At 43.4% G+C, this 26,047-nt stretch overlaps 1 protein-coding gene across 1 annotated transcript in view; it reads right to left on the bottom strand.

Moving 5' to 3' along the window:
- Window positions 1–316: 316 nt before the first annotated feature.
- IL17RE (interleukin 17 receptor E) overlaps window positions 317–26,047 on the bottom strand; it is a 43,924-nt gene continuing 18,193 nt past the window's right edge. Inside the window, exons 3-16 of the mRNA XM_077276356.1 lie at window positions 22,672–22,818; window positions 16,883–16,989; window positions 16,616–16,739; window positions 13,879–14,015; window positions 13,060–13,122; window positions 11,821–11,887; window positions 9,663–9,832; window positions 9,343–9,390; window positions 8,935–8,980; window positions 8,553–8,707; window positions 5,911–5,979; window positions 5,085–5,139; window positions 4,051–4,158; window positions 317–2,335 (exon numbers count right to left, since the gene is read on the bottom strand). Coding sequence (XP_077132471.1) covers window positions 1,701–2,335; window positions 4,051–4,158; window positions 5,085–5,139; window positions 5,911–5,979; window positions 8,553–8,707; window positions 8,935–8,980; window positions 9,343–9,390; window positions 9,663–9,832; window positions 11,821–11,887; window positions 13,060–13,122; window positions 13,879–14,015; window positions 16,616–16,739; window positions 16,883–16,989; window positions 22,672–22,818 — 1,931 coding nt within the window. The 3' untranslated portion in view covers window positions 317–1,700. The remainder of the gene's footprint in view (window positions 2,336–4,050; window positions 4,159–5,084; window positions 5,140–5,910; window positions 5,980–8,552; window positions 8,708–8,934; window positions 8,981–9,342; window positions 9,391–9,662; window positions 9,833–11,820; window positions 11,888–13,059; window positions 13,123–13,878; window positions 14,016–16,615; window positions 16,740–16,882; window positions 16,990–22,671; window positions 22,819–26,047) is intronic.

Below are 26,047 nucleotides of genomic sequence, written 5' to 3'. Positions count from 1 at the left end.
GGGGCAATGGGACTGGATATTATACAGGGGGCAATGGGACAGAATATTATACAGGGGGGCAATGGGACTGGATATCATACAGGGGGCAATGGGACTGAATCTTATACAGGGGGCAATGGGACTGAATATTATACAGGGGGGCAATGGGACTGAATCTTCTACAGCAGTGTTAATGGGGCTGCATATTATACTCCGTGTGTCCAATACTTTTCTCCATTTAGTGAGTTGATCATCTATGTCAATGGACATTTCAGTGCACATCTTTTTGTCCTTTTTGACAGTCCAAGGATCAGAAATCCCTCCAAAAACCATTTTTAACATTTTATTTAAAGAACTGAAGGATTGATCAACTTTATTTTTTCCTTCTCCTTTTATAAAAAGTTTTTTCTTTACAATCAATCATTTGTCCCTATTCACACTGTACACAGCCTGCAACTTACAATTCACAGGGCGAAACATTTACAAAACATGGCATCGTTCATTAGAACTGTCTAAATGAAAAGCCCTAGCAACCAATCATAGCGCAGCTTTCATTTTTTCAGAGCGGACTGAGAAATGAAAGCTGAGCTCCCATTGGTTGCTAGGGGCAACAAGGCCTAATCCGACAGTTGTGATTAATGAGGCCTGCTATCTTTCAGTACTGTCCGTACAAATACCATCACGTAGGACGTGGTCTGATGGAAGAGTAACCCCCTTTAAGGAGGTCAGACATATCGAGGAGGATCACCTCACATACGGCAAGTCCTTATTTCGGACTGTGATAGTATATACACTTTTTACAATCAATACGACGAAAATGATTCCGCGTGTACGTAATAGTTCGTACGTACGTCCGACGCAGAAAACGTTGGGCCTTATATACCAAAACTGTTGCCCATAGCAACCAATCGGAATCCACAATTCATTTTTTTCAGCGCAGTTCAGGCAATGAAAGCTGAACTCTGATTGGTTGCTAACGGGCAGTAGGCCTAACAAAGTGACTGGAGCCAAGCAGGCTTAATGCAGGCAGATATGAAGCATTTTGTGGATTTTGGTGTAGAATCCAGCCTCCAAAAAAAAAGCGTGAAAAAATTCAGTGTGAAAAATACGTTCTGACTTTTCTAACAGTTTCTGTAACCAGAGAAATTTAGAATTTTACTTTCTGCCTTTGCAGCGCATAAAACATCCAATAATTTACAAATCAGTTCTATACAGAAAAAAACTACATATCTACATATCATAGAAAAGTGGAGTTTTCCTTTAAGCCACGGTTGGCTTGGGCGCAATTTTTTTCTTTTTTTTCTTGGGGAAGCATCTAATACTTTAAGCGCTGTTTATCTTGAAAAGAATCAGACTGGGAAAAATCCAACCTCCTGGTGAATCTTTCATTAAGAGTCATCGATAGACACTCGGGCGGCTCCATTTACAGAACAGAATTTTTTTTTTCGAGGATCACATCAAAATTCCAGATTAAAAGTCTATACAAGATCCAACGGTCCAAAGCAACCAGATCTCTGAATAAGTGACCAGATCGAGTCAATCAGTAATCAGATCAATTAATCAGCAACCAGATCGATCCGATCACTCCTGGACGGGACCATTAAAAAGGGGTGGAGCTTATGTTGCATATTCTGAAGCTTAAAGGGCCACTGCGCCAAACTAGTCAGAACCACAATTCCAATCTCTCATGTGCTTGGGTTCCAACTTGCCCTCTCCCGTTATCAGCTGACATCCTCACCAAGTTTCTTTTTGCAAAGTTCCACGTGATGCTGAAAACCCTTCCTTTTTTCGGAGCTTATGAGCTTTTTCTTGAGGTATTTGGCAACTACCTTTATCAGGCAAGGAGGAGATAGGCAAGTAGTGTCTTGTAGATGGCTGACCAGTCTATAGAGGTCCTTAAACAAGGGATACCTGGAGATATTCCGGAAGCATTCAGGGATATCCTTCCTTTCGCATAGTCCTTCAAAGTAGACCATGGTGTAGTGCTTCAGGTTTTCACGTTCCTGTTGCATCCCTAAGTCTTTCTCCAGGCAGGACATGGCCGCCCCAAATAGATTAGTTGGGTCTTTCCACCCGATGCTGTTGATTTGCCGTTTTTTCCATTGGTCGTACATGGTCGTGCTTCGTCTCGTCCATATCACCATGACTTTGCCTTTTCTTTCGCTCACCAGCTTCCTCTTTTGGTAAAACCAGGGCAACATGCCAATTTGGCTGACTGTGTTCATGTCCCATAGGTCCAAGATGACCTCGCATCCCAGGATGCCGTGCAGGAAGTCGGCAAAGTCACAAATGAGGGTCTTGTACTCTGCCGAATCGGGGGAATACACAAGTAAAATGGTCCTTCTCCAAAGCGGAGCTGTGCGGAGATAAAGAACAATGATGATTAGAGAGCCGCTCACCTGCCTATCCATAGACTAAAACTAGCCCCTTGTTTACTCCATGAAACGAGACCCTCCCAGTGCCCCCCGAGAGCTCCTCAACCACAGCGGGCGCCATCATCTGGTCCACGTCCTTTATTACACCTTCTACTAAAGAAAAACTCATTTTTTATGGCTCCTGGGAATATATTACAACCGCTCATATGGGGCAAATCAAGATGAGAAATAATAAGTAATCTAATACTGGCCACATTATACTGCCATACAGAAGCCAAATAAAACCACCATACAGTGCCAAATAATTTCATATACTGCCACATAGTACCTCCAAAACATTGTCGCCCTGGAAAAGTATAAAAGTGCCATAATAATCCCACTATGCAATTCCAAAATATTACATTACCCACATAATAGCGCCATACAGTACCTACAAAATAATGCCGCATATCATGGCAGTATACAGTGGCAAACAATTAGGCTATGTGCCCACGTTCAGGATTGTTTGCAGAATTTTCCTGCTCAAAACTGGACTCCTTTCGCAGGAAATCTGCAAGCGTTTTTTTTCTGGAGCATCCCAATACAATAATATAGTGGCAAATCAGCAGATTTTCCGCAAAATTATTGAACACGCTGCGTTTTTTTCCGCGATGCGTTGGGCATGGGCACAAAAATTGCGGAATAATAATGGGATGCTTAATGTAAGCGTTTTTTAAGTGTTTTTGCAGCGGAAAACTGCCACAAAACCCCTAAAAGAGGCGAACAATCCTGAACATGGGCACATAGCCTCATACTTCTGAACATAAATACCGTATACAGCATCTGCACAACATTTCCAACAAGTAAGCACATAAGTGTCATAATAATCGCACTATACCGGGCTCTATAGCTACATTTCCCGGAAAATACTGCTATATAGTATGTGTAAAACATTTCCAACAAGTAAATGCATAAAAGTGCCATTCAGTGTGATAATAATACCACTATACAGTGCCAAAAAATTACTGCCATATAGTCCCGACGATTCAATGCATCACAGTAAATCTGTAAAAGTGCCAAACTGTGCCATAATACCACTATATAGTGCCAAACAATAACACTTCTATATATATATATATATATATATATATATATATATATATATATATATATAAAACCCCTGCAAAACATTGCCTCATAGTAAATGCATGAAAGTGCCATACTGTTCCATAATAATACCGCTCCAATTACTGTATACTGCCTGATAAATACTGCCATATAGTACTGTCGAAACATTTCCACACTGTAAATACATAAAAGTACCATAATGTCACTATACAGTGCCAAACAATGTTGCCCCTAAAATAATGCCATGTTGTACCTACAAAGCATTGCCACAAAGTAACTGCATAAAAGTGTGATACTGTGTCACAATAATACCACTATGCAGCATCGAAACAGTACATTGCCCATATAATACCGCCATATCCTACCTAATAAAACACTCATAAAGTAACTGCATAAAATAATATCACCATGCAATGCCAAACAACTGTACATATGGCCAGATGGGGCCGAAAAAATAAGTACCAAACACCAAATGCCTAAAAGTGCTGAAATAATACCGCTATACCGTACTCGGACCATGCCATATAACTGCGCCTGTGTTCAGCGGCGTTGATTGGATTGATTGAAGGAGACATTTTCTTTTTCTCACCTGTAAATATCTTCCACATCCTCCGACAACTTGTGTAGATGATGAGAATCATCGTGAATATCGCCAGCGACGCGACAAGAGCAAGAAGGCCCAGGTGCTTGTGAGAGACTGGGGAGGAGAGAGACGGAAGAACGGGTGACGAGAAAGTTACCAGTAAATCTAAGATATCCATCCAGTGTGCACCGTGGATGACCCTACACCGATGTATCAGGCAATCGCTCAACCAGCAATTCCTTAAGACTTATTACAGAAGCAATAATTTTGAGTGGTCATGATAAAACGGATATAATATGGACTTGCTAGCTATGGAATTATCTAATAAGTTTGTTAACGTGGTTTTCTAATACTAGTAGTGACCTATCTGTATATTCACTAGTATGGGAGAGAGGGAGAGAGCCCGCAGTACCATTCACGGCCACTACACAATGAACGGCGCTGTGTCATTCACGATGAACCAAACAATTGGAGGTTCAAGTCCCCGAAGGGCACTGAAAATGGGGGATTAAAAAAGAAAGTGAAAAGTAATTTAAAAAATATACATATGTTTTAAAAAATAAGAAATGTTATCAAAATAAGTATTTAGTATTGCTGCGTGTGCAAAAGTCTGATTTTTCAAGAAATAAAATTATTTATCTCTCACGTTAAAAGTCAAATGCACTTAAAATAAATTAAAAAAAAAATTGCAGGATTGCAATTCTCAAAAATGCAATAAAAAGTTATCAAAACATTGTAGGTATCCCAAAATTGTATCAATAAAAACTACATTTTTTTCAATATATATATATATATATATATATATATATATATATATATATATCTCAAATATCAAAAACACACATAAATGTTTGTTTTCGCCGTAAACACACTGACCTGGAGACCTATATAACGTTTTTTTACTGTATAATGAACACCATAAACACAAAACCCAAATAAAAATGGCGGAATTACTGCATATTTTAATACTAAAGTTGGTAAAATGCAGAGAACTACAAGTCTCAGCATGCTGGGGAGAATACAGTGATGTAGATACTTACAGTCAAATGAGCAGAGGAGATACTGATGTGAATGACGGACATCGGAGCGCCAAACCTACGAGGAAAAGTCCAGCGTCAGAGGTTTACAAAGAATGTCAAGAAATGACTGTAGCCGAGATTAAGGCGCCATTCGGACGCTTCCTATGATGTCGCCTTTACGCTCAGTGTTTTATCCCATTACCAAATTTCACCCCTTTATCAGCCCATGCACAAAATAATGAGAGCATTGCTTGTATGGTTATTGCCCAATTTAGGATCGGGTGTCGGTAACACGTGGTACAATCCACCGGAACCTTTGAATGATCGGAAGAAATGAAGGAAACTCCGATCACGAGATCAATGTCAGCTGGTAACGCAAACGCAAAGCGGATATAGACCCGATGCCAGATGCACAAGCGCCAGCGTCCTACATGCAGAGCACCTAAGATTGACAGTCACAGATATTTCTTAAAGGGAGTTATGCAAGATCAGAAAAACATGGCTGCTTTCCGCCAAAAATGATGCCCCCCGTGTAGAATGTATGCCCGCAAGGGCAGGGTCCTCGCCCCTATGTATCAGTCTGTCATTGTTAGTTTGCTTACTGTAAGTGATATCTGTAATTTGTATGTAACCCCTTCTCATGCACAGCACCATGGAATCAATGGTGCTACAGAAATAAATAATAATAATAATGGGATGTGAATGGTATTGCAGTTCAGTTCTACTCATTTTCATAGAAATGTTGCTGCAATACCAAACACAACCACTGGACAGGTGTAGCGCTGTACATAGAAGAAAGCAGCCTTGTTTCCCCAGTTCTGGGCAAACAAGAAAAGAAAGTTCCTACCTTGATACAATCTCCAATGCCGGGCCAAGGGAGCGATAGCTGCAGATCATCCGATCCAAATTTATGGCGCTGAAAAGAAATTAGTCGCTTTGAATATAAGCGTAATATACCGGTCACCTGCCCAGTGTGATACACCGGTCTCCTCTCCTATGTGATACACCGGTCTCATCTCCTGTGTGATACACCGGTCTCCTCTCCTATGTGATACACCGGTCTCCTCTCCTGTGTGATACACCGGTCTCCTCTCCTGTGTGATACACCGGTCTCCTCTCCTATGTGATACACCGGTCTCCTCTCCTATGTGATACACCGGTCTCCTCTCCTGTGTTATACACCGGTCTCCTCTCCTGTGTGATACACCGGTCTCCTCTCCTGTGTGATACACCGGTCTCCTCTCCTGTGTGATACACCGGTCTCCTCTCCTGTGTGATACACCGGTCTCCTCTCCTATGTGATACACCGGTCTCCTCTCCTGTGTGATACACCGGTCTCCTCTCCTGTGTGATACACCGGCCTCATCTCCTGTGTGATACACCGGTCTCCTCTCTTGTGTGATACACTGGTCTCCTCTCCTGTGTGATACACCGGTCTCCTCTCCTGTGTTATACACCGGCCTCATCTCCTGTGTGATACACCGGTCTCCTCTCCTGTGTGATACACCGGTCTCCTCTCCTGTGTGATACACTGGCCTCCTCTCCTGTGTGATACACCGGTCTCCTCTCCTATGTGATACACCGGTCTCCTCTCCTGTGTGATACACCGGTCTCCTCTCCTATGTGATACACCAGTCTCCTCTCCTATGTGATACACCGGTCTCCTCTCTTGTGTGATACACTGGTCTCCTCTCCTGTGTGATACACCGGTCTCCTCTCCTGTGTGATACACCGGCCTCCTCTCCTGTGTGATACACCGATCTCCTCTCCTATGTGATACACCGGTCTCCTCTCCTGTGTGATACACCGGTCTCCTCTCCTATGTGATACACCAGTCTCCTCTCCTATGTGATACACCGGTCTCCTCTCTTGTGTGATACACCGGTCTCCTCTCCTATGTGATACACCAGTCTCCTCTCCTATGTGATACACCGGCCTCCTCTCCTGTGTGATACACCGGTCTCCTCTCCTATGTGATACACCGGTCTCCTCTCCTGTGTGATACACCGGTCTCCTCTCCTATGTGATACACCAGTCTCCTCTCCTATGTGATACACCGGTCTCCTCTCTTGTGTGATACACTGGTCTCCTCTCCTATGTGATACACCAGTCTCCTCTCCTATGTGATACACCGGTCTCCTCTCTTGTGTGATACACTGGTCTCCTCTCCTATGTGATACACCAGTCTCCTCTCCTATGTGATACACCGGTCTCCTCTCTTGTGTGATACACTGGTCTCCTCTCCTGTGTGATACACCGGTCTCCTCTCCTGTGTGATACACTGGTCTCCTCTCCTGTGTGATACACCGGCCTCATCTCCTGTGTGATACACCGGTCTCCTCTCCTGTGTGATACACCGGTCTCCTCTCCTGTGTGATACACCGGCCTCCTCTCCTGTGTGATACACCGGTCTCCTCTCCTATGTGATACACCAGTCTCCTCTCCTGTGTGATACACCGGTCTCCTCTCCTATGTGATACACCAGTCTCCTCTCCTATGTGATACACCGGTCTCCTCTCTTGTGTGATACACTGGTCTCCTCTCCTGTGTGATACACCGGTCTCCTCTCTTGTGTGATACACTGGTCTCCTCTCCTGTGTTATACACCGGCCTCATCTCCTGTGTGATACACCAGTCTCCTCTCCTGTGTGATACACCGGCCTCCTCTCCTGTGTGATACACCGGCCTCCTCTCCTGTGTTATACACCAGTCTCCTCTCCTGTGTTATACACCAGTCTCCTCTCCTGTGTGATACACCGGCCTCCTCTCCTGTGTTATACACCGGTCTCCTCTCCTATGTGATACACCGGTCTCCTCTCCTGTGTGATACACCGGTCTCCTCTCCTGTGTGATACACCGGTCTCCTCTCCTGTGTGATACACCGGCCTCCTCTCCTGTGTTATACACCAGTCTCCTCTCCTGTGTGATACACCGGCCTCCTCTCCTATGTGATACACCGGCCTCCTCTCCTATGTGATACACCGGCCTCCTCTCCTATGTGATACACCGGCCTCCTCTCCTGTGTGATACACCGGCCTCCTCTCCTGTGTTATACACCGGTCTCCTCTCCTATGTGATACACCGGTCTCCTCTCCTATGTGATACACCGGCCTCCTCTCCTGTGTTATACACCGGTCTCCTCTCCTATGTGATACACCGGTCTCCTCTCCTATGTGATACACCGGCCTGCTCTCCTATGTGATACACCGGTCTCCTCTCCTATGTGATACACCGGTCTCCTCTCCTATGTGATACACCGGCCTCCTCTCCTGTGTTATACACCAGTCTCCTCTCCTATGTGATACACCGGCCTCCTCTCCTATGTGATACACCGGCCTGCTCTCCTGTGTGATACACCGGTCTCCTCTCCTATGTGATACACCGGCCTGCTCTCCTATGTGATACACCGGTCTCCTCTCCTGTGTGATACACCGGGCAGTTGTTGTGCATCAGGCACCTACATTATAGATCCCTGATTTTGCCGCTCACCGTGGACACATTATAGATTTTGGATTTCAGGTCACAGCCTCCAGTTTGTGGGTTTTTACGACACACGGCTGCACTGAACGACGCTGCAATATCGGAGGAGATTGTCAGCCGCACGTAATAAAGCTCAATCTTCGCCTTCATATCCCAGAATCGATCTGTAATTAATCGAGAGGGAAATAATGAATGAAACAAGCGCCCGGATCAGGAGAGAAGTCATTATAGCGGTGCATTGTACCTACCGGTCTGTAATAGGGACCGGGTGTCAACATAGCGCATCTGCACGGCCTCTTAAAGGGATGATTCCCACATTGCTACATAGTAACGTATACTACAGTAATCATACATGACTGCGGTGTGGTTTCCCACTTTTGTTTTAGCTTACCTCCAACATCAGGACATTTTATGTAGCTGCGATTCAGTGATGAGAACTGTGAACAAATGGGATAAAACGGAGATATTAATAAGGGCTTCAGTACAAAATCTGTAAGAGACCCTACCTACCATGTGCCTATGAGGGGCCCTGGAGCAGCTGCAGGACAGCACCCCTATAGCTATGACCCCATAAGACAATATGGTGCTGCCCCCTGGTGGCCAAATGATTGTATAAAAGGACTTGATGGTAAAGGCAAATGAAGAAATGTTGTGCACTGCCACCTGGTGGTCAGAAATGGACAATATGGTAGAAAAATGTCCTGTACTGCCATCTATGGGTAAGACTGTCTCAAAACACTAAAATTTTAGTCTTGCTGTTAGACTGTAAGCAAAAATATATATAGAGACCCCAGTTCACCTCAAAACACAGGTGGTGATCTCTGTCCACGCTATCCAGGTAATATTCCTGCAAGACACAGAAAATCATGGATTATTACACAATTCTGACAAAACCCGAGTTGCGCCTTAAAGCATATAATAGCCCTTTAAAGCAAATCATACCCCCTGAGTGCCCCCTATTCCGAGCTGCCAAGTCCTCTTCTCTCCTGCACAGAGTGCGGACCGGCACTGGTGCCCAATACTGTGCTAATTTTTATTTATTTTTCATCTTTTATTTTGCGCCCCCAAATAATATTTTGACCACTGCTTAGATCAGGCCATGACAGATACGAGTGTTACCTTTGCATGTTCTTTAACAATGGTCTCGTTCTCTCTGACACAGCTTCCATTTTGCTTTCGGCAAAAAGTCACCGTCGGAACCAGAGGACAAGGACTGGAGAATCTGACGGTCATCGTGTTGGAGGGGTGATGGATTTCTTTCACAGAGACCTGTAGTAATTTTTCAATGTCTTTTGGAGAGAAGGTAAATGCGTTATAGTGGTGAAGTCCTGACTATATACATATACAGTGGGGCAAAAAAGTATTTAGTCAGTCAGCAATAGTGCAAGTTCCACCACTTAAAAAGATGAGAGGCGTCTGTAATTTACATCATAGGTAGACCTCAACTATGGGAGACAAACTGAGAAAAAAAAATCCAGAAAATCACATTGTCTGTTTTTTTATCATTTTATTTGCATATTATGGTGGAAAATAAGTATTTGGTCAGAAACAAAATTTCATCTCAATACTTTGTAATCTATCCTTTGTTGGCAATGACAGAGGTCAAACGTTTTCTGTAAGTCTTCACAAGGTTGCCACACACTGTTGTTGGTATGTTGGCCCATTCCTCCATGCAGATCTCCTCTAGAGCAGTGATGTTTTTGGCTTTTCGCTTGGCAACACGGACTTTCAACTCCCTCCAAAGGTTTTCTATAGGGTTGAGATCTGGAGACTGGCTAGGCCACTCCAGGACCTTGAAATGCTTCTTACGAAGCCAATCCTTCGTTGCCCTGGCGGTGTGCTTTGGATCATTGTCATGTTGAAAGACCCAGCCACGTTTCATCTTCAATGCCCTTGCTGATGGAAGGAGGTTTGCACTCAAAATCTCACGATACATGGCCCCATTCATTCTTTCATGTACCCGGATCAGTCGTCCTGGCCCCTTTGCAGAGAAACAGCCCCAAAGCATGATGTTTCCACCACCATGCTTTACAGTAGGTATGGTGTTGGATGGATGCAACTCAGTATTCTTTTTCCTCCAAACACGACAAGTTGTGTTTCTACCAAACAGTTCCAGTTTGGTTTCATCAGACCATAGGACATTCTCCCAAAACTCCTCTGGATCATCCAAATGCTCTCTAGCAAACTTCAGACGGGCCCGGACATGTACTGGCTTAAGCAGTGGGACACGTCTGGCACTGCAGGATCTGAGTCCATGGTGGCCTAGTGTGTTACTTATGGTAGGCCTTGTTACATTGGTCCCAGCTCTCTGCAGTTCATTCACTAGGTCTCCCCGCGTGGTTCTGGGATTTTTGCTCACCGTTCTTGTGATCATTCTGACCCCACGGAGTGGGATTTTGCGTGGAGCCCCAGATCAAGGGAGATTATCAGTGGTCTTGAATGTCTTCCATTTTCTAATTATTGCTCCCACTATTGATTTCTTCACTCCAAGCTGGTTGGCTATTGCAGATTCAGTCTTCCCAGCCTGGTGCAGGGCTACAATTTTGTTTCTGGTGTCCTTTGACAGCTCTTTGGTCTTCACCATAGTGGAGTTTGGAGTCAGACTGTTTGAGTGTGTGCACAGGTGTCTTTTTATACTGATAACAAGTTTAAACAGGTGCCATTACTACAGGTAATGAGTGGAGGAAAGAGGAGACTCTGAAAGAAGAAGTTACAGGTCTGTGAGAGCCAGAAATCTTGATTGTTTGTTTCTGACCAAATACTTATTTTCCACCATAATATGCAAATAAAATGATAAAAAAACAGACAATGTGATTTTCTGGATTTTTTTTTCTCAGTTTGTCTCCCATAGTTGAGGTCTACCTATGATGTAAATTACAGACGCCTCTCATCTTTTTAAGTGGTGGAACTTGCACTATTGCTGACTGACTAAATACTTTTTTGCCCCACTGTATATACGTACGATGTACATAGGTCTACAGCTAACAATGCGAATTCCAGGGCCTGCTGCTGATCTGACAGTTGCCACTAGAGGGAGCTAAATGCATGTGTATATCTACAGCTGCCTGTATACATCTGTATGCAGGGAGCTCCCCCTAGTGGTGGCTGCAGGGATCAAGAATATTAACTTTTTACTGTTTTATTTTTCATCTATGGCAGAGATGACCGTGGGTCGTCTGGTCCCACTTTACTATCCAAAGAACAGATATTTTATCTATATCTAAGGAGTCAGTTCTAAATTGCAACATGAGTATGTATACATGAATATATGTCTTACATGGCTCTGGATGATCCTGGAAAGGACATTTTTTCTCCCGTTTACTGTCCCGATGAGTGTAAAATGCCTGTAGGAGAAAATATTCAATATTTGCATGCCCGATATCCTAATATTATGGGATACAAGACAGCCCTGGTAAGTGAATGCCCCACCTGTGAAAGGGGTGAGGTCATGGACAATCTGGTTTACTTAGGATGCAGGGGGACTGCATGGTACCCTCCAAAGAAATGGATGTTCATTGATGTCTTTGGGCATTTTGTCACACAGTACAATGCAGCTCCCTGATAGATCTCAGCTAGTGGGCACTAGGATCATGGTGGTGGGGGACATGTTGCCTGCTGTACCAGGCATAAACCAGGGATGGAAGTTTGGAGACAAGATTTACCCCTTTTCGACATAATAGCACAGTGCATAGAGCAGGCTCACAAACTGAGACCGCACCATCGCCGGCAGATGTTGGCTGTGTGACGTAGCCAGTATTTTTCTATAACAGCAGCGACCTGAGCTTGCTCTGATCACCGCTGCTGATAATGTCGGACAGTGGTATATAATTGGACTGGTTGCTCAGTACGTACTGACTCCCTTCAGCCCCCTAACAATGCATTCATGGGATGCCTAGGGGTTGTAAAGTCAGCTGGAGGCGCCCGTTGCAGCCACCTTGGTCCTTCTATGAAGTCTAACCTTAACAAAAAATACCATAAAGAACAATCGAAACGTAGTATGTGCCCCAAACTGGTATGCATAAAAATGTCAGATCGCCCTGCAGTAAAAACAAGGCCGCATATTGCACTATGGCCGAAAAAATAGATAAGTTACGGGTCTTAGAAATCAGATCCAAAAAAACAATTTTTTTAATTAAAGTTTTTTAGATTATTTAAATATTTAAAAAAAAAAATACAAGTTATATACAAATTATAAAAGTGTCAGCGTATTTATACTGACCTGGAGAATCAAGTTTCCAAGTCATTTTTACCATACATTTAATGCAGGAAAAACAAAACCTCAAAAAACAATGGTGGAATTCTGTCTGGGGTTATTGTTCACCATTTCATTGCACTTGGGACGTTTTTTCCCATTTATTTTTTTCAGTGATAAAATGTGCGATGTTCAAAACTAGAACTTGTCCCGCAAAAAAAAAAAGCCCTCGTACTTAAACATGAAAAAAAAAAAGTTATGGCTTTTGGAAGAAGGAGAAGAAAAAAATAAATTTGGATTACCGTACTAACTAACGAGACTTACCTCAATACATAAACAAGGCAGTAAATTTTCATATGACAGGGAGGCGTTCCGGGAGGAAGAGATCTACGGAAGGGAGAAAATATGCGGCTTTTAATACTGAAAAAGTTGCATCAAAAACACTTGTTGTTCCCTGATTGCTGATGGTTTCCAGATATCAGTCAGCAAGACTGTAAACGGAGATCTAGCATGGCTGCGAAGACCTGATGTTACAGAAAACATTACTAAGGTGGGGGGTGCAGGAACTGTGCACAATAGGCAGGTAAGTTGCAATTACCTGCCTGCTAGTGCTTAGGTAATTTTTTTTTTTTTTTTTTTTTAATAAAGTCACTGATACCCCCTTTAATTGCACCCTGTCTATAGATAATGTGTAACACAAAAACAAGTATAACTATACAATCAAAATACACATAAATCAGAGGATGAGGCACAAGCCTAAGAATGTGTTCACACAGTCATACGGGAAAGACGAAGGAGTATAAGAAGAACCAAAAAACAAACGGAAAATGTGGAAACCTCCCAGAGCCAAAACATATAAGAAAGGAAAGTGTGCTAGGGAGGAAGACCCACAAAAAAACCACAGGAAAAGCAACAGACATTAGCTAGGCAGATAATCCTTGGCTGAGGGGCTGGATCTCAAGATGTGATAGGACATAACCAAATGGGGAACAGGGAGACACCTGAATAAAAGCAAAACCAAAGAAAGGAAAGAAAAGACAAAAGAATCATCTGCCGTTGGACAGAGACCAAACAGGCTGTGGCTCAGCAGAAAGGGAAACCGACCACACAGCAAGAGGTTACGAGTCGTGACAGTTTTCTTACCAGCCGCTTGCTACTGGTTTCCAGATCCTCGCAAAGAAGGAGGTCGTAACACAGCCGCACGATCACATCTGGGCCTTTGGGTACAGAGATCTCAAACTTCTTCTCCTCCGCTATGTGCCGATAATGAAAATCTGGTTCTTTTACAGGACAGAGAAAAATTGTGTTATTCTGCAAAAAAATAAACGGCCAAAAAACACTTCACCAAAAATGACAGTAAATGTAAATCGTGGCGTTGTCATCTAATTAAAAATTATGTTTCTTAGCGCAACCTGTTTCTGGAAATCTAAGTGACAACCAATATGGCTGCCATCACCATAGAACGCTATAGGAATCTAGACTCAATTTAGTAGAAGCTCAATGGGCTCAGGCGTCGCACCTTAAAAGTCGACTATGATAAGTCTCTGTCTGTTTAGAAAAAAATTCTTCAGTATTCCATAAATATAGTTAATAAGGGTTTAGACAAAAAAAGAACCTAAAAGATGAAAAAAAAGGCAAAAAAGAACAAAAACAAGAAAATGCCTTAATTAAACACAATAAAAAAATATACAGTATATGAAACGCAATGAGACAAGAGAAAAAAATAAGTGGAGGGTTAAATAAGCCAAAATGATGTCCATAATCCAGAGGGTAACATGATTAGATAAAAAATAGATAACAATCACTTATAATATAATAATTTATCCAGAATTTTTAATATCACAGGGTGTGGGTAAGAAGAAGCTGGGTAATACTAATAAGTATTAATAACTTATTAATTTAGACTCCCTGATGAAGCAACATAGCGAAACGCGTGTTGGAGTGATGGTTAGGTGGAGCAGGCCACACCATGTAGCTGGATTAGTATGAATTGATTAATCAGCTATTTGTTGCCTACATCCTTTGATACAATCAATAAAGCAATAATTATATACATTATTAGTGATTACCGTAAGTCTCCATAAATCTTTGTAAAGTAACGCAGGCCGATTTGCCTTTAAAGTCTCCAGGAGAGCTGGTGATGATAACCAATATGGCTGCCATCATCACAGAACTCTATAGGGATCGAAACTCAATTTAGGGAAACCTCCATGGGCTGGGGTGTCGCACCCTAAAAGGTGACATTGCTAAGTCATTAATGGCCCTGATAAAGTGACACAGCCCTCTAATGTCACTGCATATTCAGGCCGATATACCATTAAGGGCTCCAGGAGAGCTGGTGATAACCAATATGGTGTCAGGACTCTGAACATTTTTTATTACCTTTTTTGCATAACTGCCCTTTTCCAAGATGGCGTCTTTGGTCTCATGTGCACTGTGTCTTCCTGCTATAAAACTCCACCCCAGCCTTCAGTCTGTGCTAAAGTATTCTGCCTTGCATCCAGCTCCTGACCTCTGATTACTCCCTGGCTATACACCTGCTCCTGTGAACCTGTGTGGTGATCCTGCTACTCAGCTCTGAGTTCCTGCTACATACACCAGTTTCCAGTAATCCTCCTTCATCTGCTGTTCGTGTTTACCTCCATCTGCATTTGCTGGACATGTAAGCTGTTGCTGCTCTGCAATAACCTGAGACTATTACCCAGACCTCCCTGGTTGAGCTAAGATATGATTTGAACTGCCTAATAAGTATATCTATCTGTGCTTGGACTAAGACAAGGACTTATTCGTGTCAAGTATCCTCAAGAATAACTGTGCTTCATAGACTTTCTGCTTGATTGCATTTCCCTCTGAAGTTTCCTATAGACTGCTGAGCTGCGTTTATTATTTGCACCAAGTGTTGTGGACTTCAGTTTCTCTCTGCGCCTGTTTGAATCACTGTGTGATAATATAGACTTTACCACTTATAAAACTGTGTCCTGTAGTTGTCTTGTTCCATGCAAAGAGTCTCCTGAGTTATCCCCTATAATTATTACATATGGCTGCCATCATCATAGAGCTGAATAGAGTACTAGGCTCCATTGGGTGGAACCTTCATGGGCCCGGGTGTCACTCCCTAAAAAGCGACTCTGCTAAGTAGCCATAGAGTCTGATAATCTAGCCTGATAGGGGCAACAGAAGAGTTGGGTGATAACCAATATGGCTTCCATCATAGAACTCTATAGGGAATAAGGCTCAGTTTAGTGGAACCTCAATGGGCCCGGATGTTGCACCCTTAAAGGCGTCTTTATGACAAATGTTTTTTCAAGTTTCCTAGACATCACAAGACAAATTGAACTAGCTGGAGATTTATCACCATATTATTAAGTAGATTTATAAGACTCTGGGAAAGTTTGGTGAAAACCTCTTTGGAGGCCATACTGATCAAAATAATTCTCATATATATTTATAAGGAATTTACATCTTTTGACTATCATTTCTGGTTAAAAGGGTCCCAAGACAGAGAATGTCTCTGTTAGATCACCCAGTGATCAGAAGTGATCGTCAGAGGAAACCTGCAACAAGTGACTGATTTCCCTACAGCACCACCGCAGGTGAAGTCAGGTACTGCACACTTCCTATTAAAATCAATTGAGCTGATAGAATAATGCATAGACATGACGTGACTCCTTTCTGTAGCTGACCTCCACCTAAAAGATGAGTGTCCTGAGTGGGGTCTCCGTTTTACTAACTAAAAAATATTACTTTTGATTTGGCAGCATCTCTTTGCTCATAAGGCAAATTGTGGTTTTGATTCGCAGTGGGTCTTGCTGATTGACCGCAATGTTGCACTTCCCTTTAAGACTTAAAAATATAATTCCAAAAAATCCATGAAACTTACTTGCATCTGGGCTAGAAATATAATAGGTTTTATTAACAGGAAAGACGTAGTTCGGCAGAGTGAACAGGGTGACAGATATATATTGTCCAGGCGTGACGATCCAACAGTCATACGTCACTTCCCACTAGGCAGAAAAGAAGGGACATGTATGGGTTAACTGGCTGCCATGACAGATCCGGGCTAGTGGCTCTACATCTACTAGAAAACTACAAGTCCCAGCATGCAGCAGCCACTGGCTGGACATCACTGCTCTATATTATTACTTACCAAATCTACTCTTTTCCAGTTTTTTTTCTTTACAATCCGGAAGGAATGAAACGTGTTTTCACTTATTTCTAGACCCTGAACGACAAAACCTCGGAGATTGGGGAGTCCTAAAATAAAAAAGGCAGAGAGTTGTACGAAATAGTTGGAAATAAATTAGCAAAATTTCCAATTTCACAAAATAGACAAGCACCAAAATGAGCAATTTTTTCCCACCAGAAAACTTGGGCAAAACGCTTAATAAATTAAATGGGACTGTTTCTGTTTTGTTTTTTTTGGCATCTTCTAGCAAAAAAAAAGCATTGGCCAGATGTTACCTATTGGAAGTTTTATGTTTGGGGTTCAGTGACTATTTTTCTGCAAAACACAGAATGCTGCTAAGTGTGAAAGAGGCTGTAAGGGGTTAAAGGGTGCACAAAATCGTAACTTGTCCCTGATCCATAGGATAGAGAATAACTTACTTATCATTGGGGGTCTGACCTCTAGGAACCGATTGTGAGAATTGGACCCTAGATCTCATGCATGAACCGAGGTGTGCAGAGCATCTTGGATGGAGCGGAGATACACATGCTCTTTTCATTATCTATTATCTTTCATGGAAACTTAAGCGTGATCATCGTGATTGATTTGTGGCAGTTACAGAGCACAGATGGGTTTGTGCAGATAAAGGCATAATGAGGAAGGTTTCGGCTAAAATACCACTACAAAGCCGCAAACAGGTATTTGAAGGTGCTGATGCCTCTGGAGTCCTGCAAACCACAAGATGTAGGATCCTCCACAGGCTACAGTTTTGCATTAACCTTTTGTTTGGCTACTCCTAAATAGTGCCCGCAAGCAGAAACTGTTGCAGTGGCCCAGACATACATGAAATCTAATTTTTAAAAAAAACAGTCTTCTTTATTGATGATCGTCGTGCAAACCTGGATGATCCAGATGGACGGAATAGTGGATGGGTGGTGGATGGCCACCAACAAGGCTGCAACGTCAGCAAGGAGGTGGAGGAGTCATGTTTTGGGACGGTATTATGGGGAGAGAGCTGGTAGCCCCTTTTAGGGTCCCTGAAGGTGTGAAAATGACCTCAGAAAAGTAGAGAGAGAAGAAAAGGAAAAAAAAGAAGAACCGTGCCACCTGTAGCAAAATTATCTCCATGCTGACAATGCCCCATCTCAGGCTGAAGAAACCTCAGCCATTGGCTGCTATGGGCATAAAAGGAGATAAACTCATGGTGTGGCCACCATCTTCCCCTGACCTCAACCCTATTGAGAACCTTTGGAGGATCATCAAGCAAAAGATCTATGAGGGTGGGAGGCAGTTCACATCAAAACAGCAGCTCTGGGGGCGATTCTGACATCCTGCAAAGAAATTGAAGCAGAAACTTTCCGAAAACTCACAAGTTCAATGGAGTCAAGAATTGTGAAGATGACATCAAAGAGGGAGTCTTGGCCTGTCAAGATGTTTGTCATCGAAGATCTCAGTAAATGTGACCTCTTAATGTTCCAAATTCAATAAATTACCATTTTCAGTTCTTAACGACCTATAACATATTTGGAAACTCTGCTGTGCAGAACAATTTGATGCGTTTTGACTACAGTATTTTAGGTTTGAAAAATTCCCGTTCTCATTGGGAGGTTTCTCCAGTAAAATGTGATTTATTCTCTAATGTTCGATGCTTTGAACATTATACCGACTCATCTGCATCAACCGTTTAGGAAAAGCAGAGAAAAATAGTATGTCCATAATAATATGGAACGCGATGTAATTTTTTTCTTTGCTATTTCTAATCAGACCAGTAGAGGGCAGTGTTTCTCTGACTTGATATAATCTATAATAACCCGGTGATGACATCATCGTCACAGTATTATCGCCAGCACAGGAATGTCTCTGGAAAAGGTCTAGGGCTGGCAATGTTAGTGGGACTATAGCTGGCTGTGTTATGGGGGCACTGGGGCTGGCAATGTTAGGGGGACTATAGCTGGCTGTGTTATGGGGCACTAGGGCTAGCAATGTTAGGGAGACTATACCTGGCTGTGTTATGGGGGCACTGGGGCTGGTAATGTTAGGGAGACTCTAGCTGGCTGTGTTATGGGAGCACTGGGGCTGGCAATGTTAGTGGGACTATAGCTGGTTGTGTTATGGGGGCACTAGGGCTAGCAATGTTAGGGAGACTATACCTGGCTGTGTTATGGGGGCACTGGGGCTGGTAATGTTAGGGGGACTATAGCTGGCTGTGTTATGGGGGCACTGGGGCTGGCAATGTTAGTGGGACTATAGCTGGTTGTGTTATGGGGGCACTAGGGCTAGCAATGTTAGGGAGACTATACCTGGCTGTGTTATGGGGGCACTGGGGCTGGTAATGTTAGGGGGACTATAGCTGGCTGTGTTATGGGGGCACTGGGGCTGGCAATGTTAGTGGGACTATAGCTGGTTGTGTTATGGGGGCACTAGGGCTAGCAATGTTAGGGAGACTATACCTGGCTGTGTTATGGGGGCACTGGGGCTGGTAATGTTAGGGGGACTATAGCTGGCTGTGTTATGGGGGCACTGGGGCTGGCAATGTTAGTGGGACTATAGCTGGTTGTGTTATGGGGGCACTAGGGCTAGCAATGTTAGGGAGACTATAGCTGGCTGTGTTATGTGGGCACTGGGGCTGGCAATGTTAGGGGGACTATACTGTAGCTGGCTGTGTTATGGGGGCACTAGGGTGGGCAATATTAGGGAGACTATAGCTGGCTGTATTATGGGGGCAGTGGGGCTGGCAATGATAGGGGGACTATAGCTGGCTGTGTTATGGAGCACTGGGGCTGGCTGTGTTAGGGAGACTATACCTGGCTGTGTTATGGGGGCACTAGGGCGGACAATGTTAGGGGGACTATAGCTGGCTGTGTTATGGGGGCACTAGGGCTGGCAATGTTAGGGGGACTATAGCTGGCTGTGTTATGGGGGCACTGGGGCTGGCAATGTTAGTGGGACTATAGCTGGCTGTGTTATGGGGCACTAGGGCTAGCAATGTTAGGGAGACTATAGCTGGCTGTGTTATGGGGGCACTGGGGCTGGCAATGTTAGGGGGACTATACTGTAGCTGGCTGTGTTATGGGGGCACTAGGTCTGGCAATGTTAGGGAGACTATACCTGGCTGTGTTATGGGGGCACTGGGGCTGGCAATGTTAGGGAGACTCTAGCTGGCTGTGTTATGGGAGCACTGGGGCTGGCAATGTTAGTGGGACTATAGCTGGCTGTGTTATGGGGGCACTAGGGCTAGCAATGTTAGGGAGACTATAGCAGGCTGTGTTATGGGGGCACTGGGGCTGGCAATGTTAAGGGGACTATAGCTGGCTGTGTTATGGGGCACTGGGGCTGGCAATGTTAGGGAGACTATACCTGGCTGTGTTATGGGGGCACTAGGGCAGGCAATATTAGGGAGACTATAGCTGGCTGTATTATGGGGGCAGTGGGGCTGGCAATGATAGGAGGACTATAGCTGGCTGTGTTATGGGGGCACTGGGGCTGGCTGTGTTAGGGAGACTATACCTGGCTGTGTTATGGGGGCACTAGGGCGGGCAATATTAGGGAGACTATAGCTGGCTGTATTATGTGGGCACTAGGGCTGGCAATGTTAGGGGGACTATAGCTGGCTGTGTTATGGGGGCACTGGGGCTGGCAATGTTAGGGGGACTATAGCTGGCTGTGTTATGATGGCACTGTAATTGTTTAGGGGGCACTGCAATTAGCGGTATTATAAAGATGGCTGTTACGGGGCACTAACCTGGTGCTGTATTGTGGCCCCCTCCCTGGCTACTTTAAAGGGGTGCTAGTATGGGGGCCCTTCAGATATTGTTTGCTGTGTTTGCATCTTTATACGGGTATTCTCATCCCCTAGATCCTATCCCAATATGTAATAGGCGTAATAATACTAATATTAGCAAATTCCTCCAATTAGAAATGTAGTATAGTTCTTCTGATTAACTATGTCGCTTACCCCATGTGCAGGGCATTGCAGTAGAGGAATCCATGGTTACAACCACTCATATAGTGACAGTTAGCTGTTAGTGGTCGTAACCATGGATACCTAAGCTACTGCAATGACCTGCACATGAGTAAGCGACATAGCGAATCAGAAAAACTACACTACATTTCTACATTATGCTAATAGTATTGTTACTACACCTACTGCTTATTGGGATAGGATCTTGGAGATGGGACTACCCCTTTAAATAAAGGCAACAGTGGATATACGATTATTTCAATATCAACAGTTTAATAATCTGGCAAGTGATTTTATAGCTGCACAAACTAGTAATGCCGGTCGCAGCGCCGCCACCTCGTCCTCCGCGCCCTAGAATTCTATTTGGATCCAACATAGGGAAATGCAAATTCCCAAGGATGTGACCCGAGCGCCCGGCGGCTGTTCCCTTATGAATGATTGTTTACCGGACTGTTACATAACGGCCGTCCAAGAGGAAACCCAACCAGAAGGGTCGATCGGGGGTCAGTTTGGGTTACCAGTGCTATCTCCTTATTTATGGCGATCAGTTGTTAATGGAACTTACAACCTTCCTACAAGAATTTCATCATTCTACTGTGCAGAGGATTTGGTGCTCTGTGTAAGAAAAAGGCTAAACATTATAGGGACTTTATAAAGCGCCACCCTATATGTAGTGGCTGTGCCTGGTACTACAGCTCAGTCCTATTAGTCGGCTGCAGTACCAGGCACAGCCACTGCAAGGTGTATGGAGTTCATCCAGGAAAACAATTAAAGGGGACACATCGCTCAGTATGGAGTCAGTCCGCCAATGGTCCGATATTAATGGCAGGTCCTATGTGCATAAGATTTTGGAAGGACAGTATATTCTTCTCATGTGTGTAGGGGTGTCCGGATTCCCCCAGTGTTGGATAAGGAAGGGTTGGGCATGTTATATTTTAACATGCCCAATCGGAAGTGTTAGGCGGCTGCTTACTTCCTTCTTCGGACTGAGCACGCATATGTATTACGTAAGGTTATAAGGCACAGTAGTCAGCCGACCAAGTGTTCAACTAACTGTATGATCACCTTAAGGGGTTGGCCCATAAACAACACGTACCACCTAATCACCGCATAGATGATACATGTATGATTGATGGAGGGTCCGGCTGCTGAGGCCCCCACTGATCCCATGAAAAGGGAGCTCGAAGTTCCCGAGGAGACTGCAGCTGTATTGAGCATGTGCGACCACTGCTCCTATAGCCTGGTGGTCGCACATGCTCACTGCCTTAAGACTTTGGAAGCCATAGCATAGATTTATCACCTGTGCATGGGTAACATTATATAAATAACACCATAAAGGATATCAATGTAATGGAAACCCTCTTTAGGTTTATACACGACGCCACAACCACGCACAGCCCTCACAATAATCACTGAGCTGAAGCTGCCATGAAGGAATTTGCACTTTCTGTCCCGATAACTGGTTAATACGTCTACAAACATTACTCCGTAACAAAGGTTGCTAAAATTCTCTCGGCCCGATAAATTCTGTCATAGTGTAAACAGGCGCACACGCACAAACAAACATTAAGTCATCGTGAGATTTGGACCCTGGACCCCGGCGCTGCAAAGCAACAATGCTAACCACTGAGCCATTGTGTGTTAACCACTGAGCCACCATGCGCTGCCTCTGGAGATTATGAATAACAGCGCCTCTCTAGTCTAAAGGCCGTGTGTGGTATTGCAGCTCAGTCCTGGTACACTTAAAGCAACTTGTGCCAATCTGCCATCACAGTGTAAAAAAGAACAGACGGTGCCGTGTGTCACCTACCCGAGGCGTTCACCGAAATGTTAATCCGTATGCACGGCCTACACGACGGCCCTTCATGCAGAGATACGGTGGATATGGTGAGCGATTCGGGAGGAAGCGTCCAGTATGTGGCGGGGGCACTTGAATTTGATTGAAAGTAAAGTGATTCTGATCAGGAAAACAATAGAAATAAAATTTGTTAATTCTCATTGGTGTCATGCAGTCATAAACTGTCAGAATATGGATATGCTTTCATGTACTATATAATGGCTATGCTGTCATACACTATATAATGGCTATGCTTTCATACACTATATAATGGCTATGCTGTCATGTACTATATAATGGCTATGATTTCATATACTATATAATGGCTATGCTTTCATACACTATATAATGGCTATGCTGTCATGTACTATATAATGGCTATGATTTCATATACTATATAATGGCTATGCTTTCATACACTATATAATGGCTATGCTTTCATGTACTATATAATGGCTATGCTGTCATACACTATATAATGGCTATGCTGTCATGTACTATATAATGGCTATGCTTTCATGTACTATATAATGGCTATGATTTCATATACTATATAATGGCTATGCTTTCATACACTATATAATGGCTATGCTGTCATGTACTATATAATGGCTATGATTTCATGTACTATATAATGGCTATGCTTTCATACACTATATAATGGCTATGCTGTCATGTACTATATAATGGCTATGATTTCATGTACTATATAATGGCTATGCTTTCATATATTATATAATGGCTATGCTGTCATATACTATATAATGGCTATGCTGTCATATATTATATAATGGCTATGCTGTCATATATTATATAATGGCTATGCTGTCTTATATTATATAATGGCTATGCTGTCATATACTATATAATGGCTATGCTTTCATATATTATATAATGGCTATGCTGTCATATACTATATAATGGCTATGCTGTCATATATTATATAATGGCTATGCTGTCATATATTATATAATGGCTATGCTGTCTTATATTATATAATGGCTATGCTGTCATATACTATATAATGACTTTCACCTTGCACAGAAAATGAATATGCGGTCATTAGTATGGGGTACATGATGTTCTATGGCTGCTGATTGATATGTGTTCATATATTACCCACAATGTACCGGTTGTTTTCTCTTTGTGAGGCCGGCGTCACACTAGCGAGTTTTACGGACGTAAGAGTGCAGAAAATACGTCCGTAAAACTCGCCAAACAAACGGCACAATTATTCTCAATGGGTCTGGTCCTATCAGCCATATATTACGGATCCGTACAAAATCGCACCATGCTGCGTTTGTCAGCGTATTGCGCAAATAATACGCCAATGAAAGTCTATGGGGGCGAGAAAAATACGGATTCCACACGGACCAGCAGTGTGACTTGCGAGAAATACGCAGCGGTGTTAGTGAAAAGCCGCTAATTCAATTGCCGGCTTTTCATTTCTCCTGCCTAAACCCGACATGATATGAGACATGGTTTACATACAGTAAACCATCTCATATCCCCATTTTTTTTGCATATTCCACACTACTAATGTTAGTAGTGTGTATGTGCAAAATTTGGGCGCTGTAGCTGCTAAAATAAAGGGTTAAATCGCGGAAAAAATTGGCGTGGGCTCCCGCGCAATTTTCTCCGCCAGAGTGGTAAAGCCAGTGACTGAGGGCGGATATTAATAGCCAGGAGAGGGTCCATGGTTATTGGCCCCCCCCCTGGCTACAAACATCCGCCCCCAGCCACCCCAGAAAAGGCACATCTGGAAGATGCGCCTATTCTGGCACTTGGCCACTCTCTTCCCACTCCCGTGTAGCGGTGGGATATGGGGTAATGAAGGGTTAATGCCACCTTGCTATTGTAAGGTGACATTAAGCCAGATTAATAATGGAGAGGCGTCAATTATGACACCTATCCATTATTAATCCAATTGTCTGAAAGGGTTAAACAACACACACATTATTAAAAATTATTTTAATGAAATAAACACACAGGTTGTTTTAGTATTTTATTGTTCTCTCAATCCATCTGAAGACCCTCGCTTGGCAAAATAATAAACCCACAATATACATACCTTCTGGTGAACTGTCAGGTCCCACGAGGTAATCCATCTGAAGGGGTTAATTATTTTACAGCCATGAGCTGCGCTAAAGCACTCGCTCGTGTCTGTAATCCCCGGGTGATGAAAGGAAAGCAGGATGATCTGTACTTACATTGAGTCGCGGTGAGGCGCCCTCTGGTGGATGTTCTCATGAACTGGAGCCTTGGAAAAGTTCCCACGCTCGAGTTCATATGAGTTTATCCACCAGAGGGCGCCTCACCGCAACTCAATGTAAGTACAGATCACTCAGCTCCTTTCATCACCCGGGGATTACAGACACGAGCGAGTGCTTTAGCACTGCTCCTGGCTGTAAAATAATTAACCCCTTCAGGTGGATTACCTCGTGGGACCTGCCAGTTCATCAGAGGGTATGTATATTGTGGGTTTATTATTTTGCCAAGCGAGGGCCTTCAGATGGATTGAGAGAACAATAAAATACTAAAACAACCTGTGTGTTTATGTCATTAAAATACTTTTAAATCATGTGTGTGTGTGTTTTTAACCCTTTCAAACAATTGGATTAATAATGGATAGGTGTCATCATTGACGCCTCTCCATTATTAACCTCGCTTAATGTCACCTTACAATAGTAAGGTGGCATTAACCCTTCATTACCCCATATCCCACCGCTACACGGGAGTGGGAAGAGAGTGGCCAAGTGCCAGAATAGGCGCATCTTCCAGATGTGCCTTTTCTGGGGTGGCTGGGGGCAGATGTTTGTAGCCAGGGGGGCCAATAACCATGGACCCTCTCTAGGCTATTAATATCTGCCCTCAGCCACTGGCTTTACCACTCTGGCGTAGAAAATTCAATTTTTTCTGCGATTTAACCCTTTATTTTACAAGCTACAGCGCCCAAATTTTGCACATACACACTACTAACATTAGTAGTGTGGAATATGCAAAAAAAAATGGGGATATGAGATGGTTTACTGTATGTAAACCATGTCTCATATCATGTCAGGTTTTTGTGAAGGAGAAATGAAAAGCCGGCAATTGAATTACCGGCTTTTCACAGATATCGCGCTGAATTAAATATAAATACAGAATATATATATATATGTCTCAATGACATATATATATATATATATACATATATATATATATACTGTATATATGTTTTACCGAACATTTGAGCACATAAATCCATTAGATGTCGGTTTTGCAAGCCTGCGAGAAAATATCGCAGTACGGATGCCATACGGAGGATGCCATGCGCAAAATACGCTGACACACCCTGCCTACGGATGAC

This window comes from Ranitomeya variabilis, chromosome 8 (assembly GCF_051348905.1).
Source record: "Ranitomeya variabilis isolate aRanVar5 chromosome 8, aRanVar5.hap1, whole genome shotgun sequence".
Classification (NCBI taxonomy): Eukaryota; Metazoa; Chordata; class Amphibia; order Anura; family Dendrobatidae; genus Ranitomeya; species Ranitomeya variabilis.
This window is presented reverse-complemented; position numbering and strand designations above follow the sequence as displayed.